Source organism: Oryzias melastigma, linkage group LG7 (assembly GCF_002922805.2).
Source record: "Oryzias melastigma strain HK-1 linkage group LG7, ASM292280v2, whole genome shotgun sequence".
In the NCBI taxonomy this organism is placed as follows: Eukaryota; Metazoa; Chordata; class Actinopteri; order Beloniformes; family Adrianichthyidae; genus Oryzias; species Oryzias melastigma.
Genome location: NC_050518.1, coordinates 32,409,199 through 32,420,074, shown reverse-complemented (window position 1 = coordinate 32,420,074; position 10,876 = coordinate 32,409,199). Strand labels below are relative to the sequence as shown.

The 10,876-nt window shown below is 42.7% G+C and overlaps 1 protein-coding gene across 3 annotated transcripts in view; it reads right to left on the bottom strand.

The window, feature by feature from the left end:
• ptpn18 (protein tyrosine phosphatase non-receptor type 18) overlaps positions 1–10,876 on the bottom strand; it is a 31,532-nt gene that overhangs the window by 16,950 nt on the left and 3,706 nt on the right. For all 3 annotated transcript variants that reach the window (XM_036213001.1, XM_024263844.2, XM_024263845.2), the window contains exons 2-9: positions 4,904–5,012; positions 3,693–3,769; positions 3,515–3,610; positions 2,592–2,630; positions 805–873; positions 663–725; positions 447–589; positions 69–135 (exon numbers count right to left, since the gene is read on the bottom strand). In XM_036213001.1, the coding sequence (XP_036068894.1) occupies positions 69–135; positions 447–589; positions 663–725; positions 805–873; positions 2,592–2,630; positions 3,515–3,610; positions 3,693–3,769; positions 4,904–5,012 (663 nt within the window). The remainder of the gene's footprint in view (positions 1–68; positions 136–446; positions 590–662; positions 726–804; positions 874–2,591; positions 2,631–3,514; positions 3,611–3,692; positions 3,770–4,903; positions 5,013–10,876) is intronic.

The window sequence follows — 10,876 nt, the reverse complement described above, 5'->3', positions numbered from 1 at the left end:
TCACACCACTGCAGACACACAACTGAACAGTTAACACACAACAACTCTGATGTGTTATCGCGAGTTACCTTGGAAACCAGAAGGTCGTTGATGTAGTCCAGGGCACAGATGACTCCTGTCCTCCCACAGCCAGCACTGTGAGACACACACACACACACCCACATGCACACAACAGATGCAGCATGCATGTTAACTGTGCTATCAATGGCAGGTGTTATCTGCTGCATATTCACAGCCTCCTGCTGTGTGTGTGTGTGTGTGTGTGTGTGACAGAGAGTCAATCTGCCATATGTGTGATCTATCCTGTTGAATGTTAATGACCAGCTGACCTGTGATCAGCTCTGCTGGCACAAACAAGCTGCAGCCATGATGAGAACTAACAGCCATTTAGAGCCAGTGTGTGTGTGTGTGTGTGCGTGTGTGTGTGCATGCGTGTGTGTGTGTACCTGCAGTGGACCAGCAGAGGTGAGCTGTGAGGTCCTTGGCTCCCTCTGACCTTCCTCAGCAGGTCCAGAACCCCATCAGTCTCATAGGGGACGTCGTGATCGGGCCACGACACAAACTGGTACTGAACAACGGAGCGGGTCTCCTGGGAGGAGGAGGAGGGTGAGAGGAAGGATGGGTTTGTGCAGTTCAGGAATCTCTCCGTGTGGAGATCCAACCTGCTGGAAGCTGACAGTCAGAGCCCGGACCACCACGTCAGGGTTCATGTGTGTCTCCCCCTGCTGGAAACACGCAGGAACAACAAGTTGCCCACACATGCCACAACAACAGAGAATCTTGTTTTTCTGATCGTGTTCTTACGCTGCTGATTGTGAAGGGTCCAAATGCAGCGGGGCGCTGGGCCGAGGCCCAGTAACACTCGCACTTTTTCTGAGGGAGAAATTCAAGTTTGAGTACGAGACAAGCAGGAGCGAGGGAACCTTCAGCATGGATCTCCATGAATGTCATGAAACACACATGAGAACCGCTCACTGGTGTCAAGCCAGCACGCTCTCGCTAAACTGCTGTCAAGTGAGCCCTCTCTGGAATACGGCGTGCGACNNNGTGATGTGGATCACACAGTGATCGGAGGACGCCAAACATCAGGGAATTGAAAATTCAAACGTTTTCATGGAATCAGCCTGAAGGTTTCAGTATGAAGAGGCGGGACAGCCATCAGGTGCTGTCAGGACACTCTGGGGTGCAGAAACTCCCAAATCAGCATCAATCACACACGGAGCTGCTCACCCTACAAATGCATGTCCTCTTACAAATCCAAGGCTTATACATTATATGAGATTTGTAACTGAAAAAAAGAATATGCTGCATTGATAGACGTTAAAGCACTGACGTTAAAATGTTCATGTTTATTAAATCAGTGGTTGACACACTGAAGTGATAACCTACAGCGCCCCCCAGAGGTTAAAATTTGTAGCTCAGACGGGAGTCAGCAACCTTTAACAGTAAAAGAACCATTTGGGCTCGTTTTCTCCTGATCCAAACCTAGAAGGAGACGTATAGTCTTACTTTAGCCTGTAGGAGATTTGGATTTATGACCTTCTTTTTTAATAATACATATGAATTTTGTCTATTTTTTCGCACAATAAAAAGCAAACATGTAAAAAGAACCTAACATCTAAAAAAATGTGATTTATTTGTATTTTTTTTACGTTTGACAGAAGCTCAAATAGCAATTTTTTAAAAAATAAAAGCAGCTCTGTGTCAAACAGGATCATCTCAGTGCAGTTAGTAACCAATGTTGTTCAGCATAAGATAATATGTGCTTTTAACTCATAAAAGATCAAACTTTCTACCAAAATTTTGCTTTGCATATCAAATCTGTTCATTCTGGAGGTAGAGTTGAGCAAACAAGACGTCTTCAGGTCAACAGGATGTAAAAACCTACATAGTTTATCATCTGTGAACCTCAGACATCAATTTATAAATGGAACTAATCTAAATTAAATAAATGCTAATTAAGTAATCCTTACTTAAAAAAAATGCTGTTTTATTTTTCTTTTATAATTTTTTTCATTCTCTTTCTCTTCTCTGTCCTCAGCAGTCTTACACTGCTGGGTTTAGTTATTTTAGTTTGAGGTTGGACCTTGGTAGTCTTAGTTTTTGGGCTTTGTTTGTTTGTTTTCTTTAGGTAGTTTTGGTTCGGGGGAGCTGCTGACTCTGACGGTTCACATAGCTGGGTCAGCATCTCCATGACTTATTTTATGTTTGGCCGAGGATCCACCATGGAGAGATAAAAGAACCACATGTGGATCTGAGCTGCAGGTTTCGGCCCCCTAGCTGACAAAATGTGTTTTCTGGATAACAACTATAGATTATGAAAGCATCTTCCATTCCCACTGACTGGAGATCTTCTTCTCCTGATTTATTTCAAATCCAAATTTAATTTAGGCTTTTCAAAGAAAAATCCTTCAACGAGTTGGGGGACAAAAGTGATTTCTACAAAGCCTTCTGGAGGTGAGCTAAATGACAAAGGGTTTTGTTGTTCTGAGCTAAAGTTCTGAACTCTGCTCTGAGAGCCTCTGATATTGAAGAGTGAAGTATGTTTGATCAGCTTTGCCTCGACAATTAGAAGTTTGACGGTGCTTTACCTTTCCCATCTCGATCTCTCTGCAGGCCATGACTATCACCTGAAACACAGAGTCTGGAATTAGTGTGAGGATTGTGGACTTTAGTTTGGTGTTTGTCAGATATGAGTTCTTGTCATGTTTTGATACATTTTTGTACTGTTTTAAGTTCCTGTCACCAAAGCCTGGTCTCCTGTGTTTGGGTCTTCCACCACCTTCCTGACAGAATGACCTGACCACCTTGGACCCCGCAGTGTGCTGCAGTGGCAGGGTTTTCTACCACTGCGGTCCACACCACGAGCCGCCACATCAGATCGGATTTTTTGCCATGTCCACCAAATCTGCTCCTGAGACGGATCATCCTTCCTGTTCCTGTGGAGGGTCACTGGGGTCGCTACTCTTCATGTTTCGGTTTTTGGGTCGCTGGGACTGCTCCGCCTCATGGCTGTTCCTGAAGAGGGTTCTGATGCCCCTCACATCCGTCTGGCTGCAAGAACCCTGAAGGTTTTCTGTGCCTTGTTTTGTATCTCCATGTCCCCTCCTGCCAACTTTTTTTTGGGGCATCTGGGATCTGTACTTTTGGGGAGGGGTACTATGGGGATTGTGGACTTTGGTTTTTGTCATGTTCTGTTTTCCTTGTCAGTCTCACTAGGCCCGGAAAGACCGGAGATTGAAGTGGAGGCTTCATGCTGAAGAGACAGAAACACCAAACTGCCAGAGAGAAAACAGCATCACTATCCCAAATCATCAGCTCTCCACCACCGTGCTTTACAGTTGGGGTGAGGAGTTTTTGCTGCTGTGATTCTGGGGGAAGAAGTAACCCTCCACTTTTACAGGGTTGGTCCAGTAAAAGCATGAATCTTTCACAATAGGAAACTTTTGTGTCTGGTGTCCACTCATTCTGTTTCTACACTAAACCTGCTGTCACATCAGGCTTTGGCTCTGACCTTGATGTCCAGCTGCCAGATCATCCTCCAGAAGTCAACCAGCGTGGGGCCCAGGGGCCCCTGGCAGGCCACATACCTGCAGTCCCCCGTCACTCCCTGCAGGACAAACACTGACGTTACAATCAGCAGCATCACACGAGCAGGTTGTGTGTCGACAGAAGTGTTGAGTTTGAGTCACCCTGATGAAGCTAGCGTTGATGTAGTCAGAGGAGGACTCTGTGGTCGACTGTGACAACACCACACGACACTGGTCATCTACAAACATCAGAGTATGAAGAGCTTTGGAGCAACAAACACACAACTGGACTACACAAATGAAACACAATCCAGGAACAGAAAAAACAGAGAAAAAAAACGAAGACTTGGTGTTTCTGTATGTCAGAAGATGAAGATGAACCTTCATGTCATTTCAGGCTTTAGAAGAAACAAAAGCTGCCTTTGTGCAGTTAGAAACACATGGGTTGTCTCTGTGTTTTAGGAAGTTTAGTTTAGTTTTTAGATTGTTCAAAACTACCTGATGGAGTGTCAGAAACCTGATTATGGAGTCGTCAGGTCTCCCAAACTAAAATCTAGTTCATCCTGATGAACGCACTTTGTCAACATTCAAGCAGCCAATCATTGAGATGAATCATTAGAAGTGTGAATCACAACACGAACAGTTCTTTGGATCTCTGCCTCAGTCCAGCAGCAGAACTGAAGGCCGGGATCCTCCAGTCTCTGACAGAACGCTCCTCAAACAAACACATTCTCACTCCCAGTCGCCACATATTGTTGTCTGGTTAAAGACCCGTCCGTGTCACTTTTTGATGTCTTGGGTGTCCTCGGGAGTCGGTACCGGACGTGGACTGGTCCTCAGGACGTGTCCAGTACTGGTACCCCAACCTGGTACTGGACACACCCTGAGGACCGGTCCCTGTCCGGTAACATTAGCCCACCCTCTGATGGAGGGTGGGGTCCGAATGCTTGTCCTCCTAACCCGGTACCAGTACCCTAACCCAGCACCAGATGTAGTACTGGACGAGATACCAGATGGAGTACCAGGTGCAAACTGGCACCGGGTTAGGGTTAGGCTGCTGGTACTGGGATATGGTACCGGTGTGCTCCCCGTCCTGGTACTGGACCGGTCTTGTTTTGTGGCCCAGAGGTTGGGGATCTGTGATTTGATTGGAACAGCCAACATGTCAAAAAAACAACGAGTTGGGGAAATCCAAAACGCCACAACGTGTCACACGGAGGGTCCTTAACCAAACATCAGCATGTGATGAGTTGGTGATGAGAATGTGATGCCTCAACATGTAAATCGAGGATGAAATAAAGGAAGAACGCGAAGAAAAAATGATGGAAGTGAAGAAAAGAAAGAAGGAAGGACAGACAGAAGTCTGTTCCTACACGGCAGGATGTCTTTATATCGGTTCTTCTTGATGTTTTCCTTCTGAGCTCCAACTTCAGACGTCAGACCCAACTGTTTCTTTAGCTGCAGCGACTCTGAACGCAGCACCTGTCAAACACACAAACACACAAACAAATAAACAAATGCACACTCTCAAACAAGCACACACAAGCAAACAAAAACAACGCACAAACAAAAAGCAAACAGACAAACATACACATAAACAAACACAAACATTCTGGTTGGTGTATACTGTACAATGTTTTACTAGAATAATAAACGACTGAACTACATCAGGTATTAGCAGTTCATTAATCACATTCTTCACGTTAAATGATCAGGAATAATCGCCGCCACGTCACACACTGATTATCTTTTGATAAAGTGTTCCCTGTGGTCTTTAAATTAAAATGGTGAATGGTGTATATTTATATAGAACTTTCTACCCTCCTTCTTATCTGTTTTAGCTAACCTAAGTTTTATTTGTTTGTTTATTTTTGTCTAATTTGGCATTTTGCTCATATTTTAGCTGGGTATCAGCTTCAGCGTTTTTAGCTATCAATTTCAGCATCTTCATCTATCAGCACTAACATCTTCAGTGACCAATTTCAGCTTACAGCATCCACACTAGCATAATCACAGGTAATGCTGTATATCTAGTTCATAGTTATGTTATGAAAATACAGTTTTAACGTTTTAAAAATGTAGTTTTAGAGTGTTCAATAAATGTTTATCCTGATCGGCCGCGACCTCAGGTGTGTTCTGGATTTTGGCCTCTTTTGTGATTGAGTTTGACCCCCCTTGTAACTGCCGTCAAAGGCAACTCTTATTAATGTTTTTGTTTATAAAAATACTTTGAGTAAAAAAGGGTTATTAATATAAAAAATGTTTTCTAATCATTTGAAATAAATATGTGATATTTCCACAATAAATAAATAATGGTGTTAAGTAAAGATAAGTTAAAAACTTTGTTTAAAAGGGGGCTGTTGTATGGGTTACCACACCAGGTGAGTCTCACATGGTCCAGAAGGGCTGTTAAAACCAAGAGCCGTTTGTGCCTGTCGTCGAGCTCAAGAGGAGTAACACATCTAAGTAGTGTGTAGGAGTGATTGTGTGCTCTGTGACCTGACCAGGGCCTGCCCAGCAACAGCTGGGACGAGCTCCAGCAACCCCGTGACCCCTTCAGGGAAAAGTGGATTTGACAATAGACCTCAAGCAGAGTCTGGTTTATAAGGCAGACAGAGATTTGAGGAGGAGCGGCAGAAAAAGGAGGAGGTACGGGTTTGTCAACAACCAACGATGTGCGGTTGTGAAGTGTGGTCTCTGTACTTCACACATACAACTATTTCCTGTTTAGTTTGGAATAGTGTGTACCTAAGGAGGTCACCTGAGTTATTTTAGCATCAGTTTGCATTTCCCCGTTAGTTAACTCTGCATGTGACTTTACTGGCTCAGCCGTTACAAAGATTCACAACACCCAAATACCTGTCAGTCAGATTTTGATCAAAACTTTCTGGCTTCTACACTTCCAACGTTTAAAAGGTTTTCAGTTTCTTCACCGTAGATTAGCTTCATGTCTTGGATGCACTGTTTCTGCTGTCACATCCTGCTGGGAGGAGAAAAAAAGGAGTTTTATTCAACTTCCTCTCACCTTTGTCACATCAAGTATCATGTGATCCACTGCAGCTCTGGAGCGCATATCAAACCAGCCAGTCTGCCTGGACCACACCTTCAAACTGTAAAGCCCTCCTCAAAATCCCTATCAAGACTTTATGAAAACTACAAGATATCCAGTTCAGCCAGGCGAGAAGCAAAGATATGAGCACATCACATCCATCCGTAACTTCCTTCAATGAATTCCTGTCTCTGCCGGAGATTTCCTCTACCTTTCTAAAACATCTTCTTCATCTAAGGAACTCCTCTCCCAGCATACTAGTCTCTAATCTTTCCCATCATCTCCCATTTCCCAGTTTAAGGGGAACTGGTTATTCTCCTGCAGGACAGTAACAAGTTCTAATGTAGAATTGTTCATATCTCCAGTAGCAGCTGCTTTTGGTTAATGTCTCGCTGCCCTCTACAGCAAAGGTCGTTGCATGGCATCTCATGCTGCTTCCACCGCTCGTTTGTGGGACTCAATTAAGAACAAAAAAAACAGCTAAATCTGATTATCTCTGTCTCTTCTCCAGATTATGAAAACAGTCTGGAAGCAGAAACGTCTCCTACAGCAAACGAAGAGCCTGTTTGTGACACAAAAGAACTTCATGAATTCACTGCTGTTGAAATGTTGGAACTTAAGCATGTTTTGTTCAAAATAGAGACGATTTACCTGCAGTAAGACGAGGCACATGCACGTTTGTTACATCATTAAGTACAACTTCTGACTGTCATTGAATCCTAACCAACTTCATCCTTTTCTCTTTCTTTATTCCATGTATAACATCAAAAAACAAGTTTAGTCAGAACATATTTTCATCTGCTATCCAAATGACTGGAGTTCTATCAAACTTAGCCAAACATAAATATTAAAATGTTAACATTCTTAACCCATTTCAAGTTCGATTCTGAGAGAAAAATGTCTCAGCTGACAAAAATGTTGAGAAGTAGATCTGAAGCTTTGGAAGAAGTCCGTCTTGAGCAGTCTTTGAATGCTGGGAGTGAGGCAGCTAAACTCAATTAGTCACAATTATGTCAATTATTTAAAAAGTCAGCAACTAATTTAATAGTTGATAAGTTGTTTTTTTTATCTCAAAAGTACGGTGCGTGTTTTCTAATGCCGCGTCTGCCATTGTCCTTGGCACATGTACAGTGGTAACAATCTGGGTCAGTGGTGATGTCACAGGAAGTTCTAGGAAGAAGGGTTAGCAAAGAAGCTGCATTATTATTAATTAAAGGTCTAATAAACGATTGTCTTTATTTTTAGTTAGCACATAGCTTTAACACCTCAAGTTTAAAGCTAGCGATGGTTAAGATATGTGCTTTACTTCCAGTTTATGCATGATCTGATTAGTCGATTAATCGAAAAAATAATTGTTTGTGCAGCTCTAGACGTCTTGGAACTGTGAACTTATGAAGGACCCAAGACCTTCTTCAGAAAGACCAAAGAGGAGGCTCATGGATGTACAGAAGGAGGACATTGTGGTTGGTGTGAGTGAGAGTGTTACTGGAGGTTGGATAAAGGGGCGGAGTCAAAGGGCAAAGAAGAAGTAAGTAAGTAAATATTTATGTATATAACTTTTCACAGAAGGACACTCACAAAGTTAAAACACAAGACAAATCAATAAAAACAATTCATACTGAAGAAATACGGGAAAAAGATAAAAACTAATGACAACTGAAAAGGTGGGCGAAGATAAAATAAAATTAAAATATCGGCTTTACTGAAAAGAACTTTGAGGAGTTTCTGTGTTAAATTTCATTTTTGAGTGATTCTAATAAAACATGAAAATATATATTCACTGTACTATGAAATTATACTACTTCAGAGTAGAAGTTCAACATGACGGCACAGAAAAAAGCTCTTCTCTTCCTGTGTGTTCTCAGTAGAGAATGGGGGGAATTATTGACTGTACATGAGAACTGGACTGACTCCTCCCCCCTGGTGTTCCAAACAGGAAGTACTTCAGTTTCAAGAGGCTAAAATCCCACAGACTTCAATAGAGATCATAGAGGTCGTTCTATTGTTGATCCTTTTTTCATGTTCTTTATAATCCTCTTTTTTTCATTAAATCTATTTTGTAGTTTAAGTTATGGAAGAAACAAACTGACCAATCAGATGCTTCGATATACGTAAAGTATCACGTCCAACGGTCCAAACGTTTGACGGATTCTCCTGAGCTCTCTTTCAAGTGGAAGGGGTGTGGCCTTCCAACAAGCTCACTCCTGATTGGTGGAAGTGGTTGCCATAGAAACGTTGACTCAAACAGACTTGGACCAATCACTGCTTTCTGACGACTTCTGGTTCCAAGATGGCGGTGACCATTTAGCAAAAAACTGTGACTGATTTGGCTTTATTTGTTTGGAGCCGTAAGTAAACTATTTTCTACGAATGACGTCACACTCACTCGGTCCAGCTCTCATTTACAGTCAGTGGTGGTAATAAAAAGGAGGGTAAGTGTTTGCAGGGCCTGCTGGGAGAACAGACTCCTCAGGAGGGACATGAACCTGCAGCGGCAGGTTAACGGTGAACGTGAAGCACAGCACGAGGAAGCAGCCTGATCCGTTTCCTTACAGCGGCAGAAACAGCCGCAGACAGGATGTGAATCTGCGCCGCTCTTCATCGTTCGAGCATGAACTCCCCTGAAGAGTTTCAGGTGATCCATTCAAGGGTCAGAGTTTGTTTCTGAGGTCGCCGCAGAACCTATGATTAGAAAGAAGGTCTGAACTTCTCTGAAAAGACTGTTTCACACGAGAGTATCTTTAGCTCACCGTTCTTAGCTCCCCTCTGAAAACATTTATGACCCTGATCAGAGTCCACCGCTCCTTTGATCATGTTTCTCTTTGTGAGTCTAGTTTTCCTCATGATAGATGCAGTCAGGTGATGTTTACATCCACTTGGGGTCAATGTGGGAGACGATCCTCCATTTTTTCAAAATTCGCCGGTTCCCTTGTTGGGTCACAGTGTTGCTGGAGCCTATTCTAACCACTGTTAAGTAAAGGAGATGGGCCACACAATCACACACACTCACATGCACACCTATTTAGTCGCCAGTTGACCTAAGAATCAAGTTTCTGGACTGAGGAAAGAAGCTGGGAAGTCTAGAGACATGCACAGGAGGAACATAGAACATCACAGGAATTGAAGCGAGGATTCTCGCTGTGACATTTGTACAGAATGGGAGGGAGATGAGCATTCTCCTGAGGAGGAAGCTATAAAACATTAAACTACCCAAGAACAACCGTACAAACAAAAAAATGAGATCATGTATCTGCTCTGTGGGTTTTGGAGAAAAAGCTGAGATTCTGTCGGCTGTAAGAAGAAGTTCAGCTCACAGCTACAGTCCTGTCAGTGCACCAAACACGCTCCACCTCTCAGGTTTCTTCCACTGAACATCTGATCAGCTGAGACAAAAAGGTAAGGTGGAAAGTAGGATAACATCAGTCATGACAGACTTCAGACTTCTGCCACGTTTAAGGTGCAATTCCCAAAAAGCTGTAGTCAGAGTTGAGATAATTGTGTCTCAATAAAATCAATACATTTTATTTATAGTGTGTAGTTCTGGGCCCGTTCCAAGAAGCAGGATCAATAAATTTAGAGTTCGAACCTGAACTTAGAGTCACTGGACTCTAAATTCTCAAACTCAGGGTTTTTGGTTTCAGAACAGCTGAAAATGTTTGATTCAATCAACTTGAAGTTGTCAGAACCAGAATCAGGTGTGAGCGTCGCGACCATAAAAAGCCCTGATCAATGGAGCAAAGACAGCACGATTCACCATGGCAACGGGAGCAAACAGCTGAGTTTAGTACTTCCTGCGGCGGAAATTGATAAGTTCCTTCAGCAAATGCGACTATAGGAGAACATTTTCATCAAGAAAAGCAACACAGCTGCAGCGGTAGAACAGAGAGAAAATATCTGCAGTTATTTGAATCATTTCTAATAATGAATAAATAATGTCAGGAAGGTTATTTTGTCTCTTGTTGAGTAAGGAATGGTTTTTGATTTGTTACTAATTTAACCAGTAATCTCTGGAATGGCATGAATGACCAGTTTTGGTAACCCCCCCCCCCCTACACACATAGATATCACTGCACGCTAAAAAGTAACTGTAGCTGCCTGGCATATGTTAAAAAAAGCATTTATTTAATTTTAATTCTCAAGACATAAAAAATATTCGTCGAATCCTTTTTTTAGACATAAAAACAGCAAACTCTGCAGAGGGAGGCAGTGTTGCTGACAACCGAGCTAATGTTTGACGCAAGTGCTGGACGGTAGATGAGTTCAAACGGTTTGCCGGTGTTTGACATTCAATAATTTC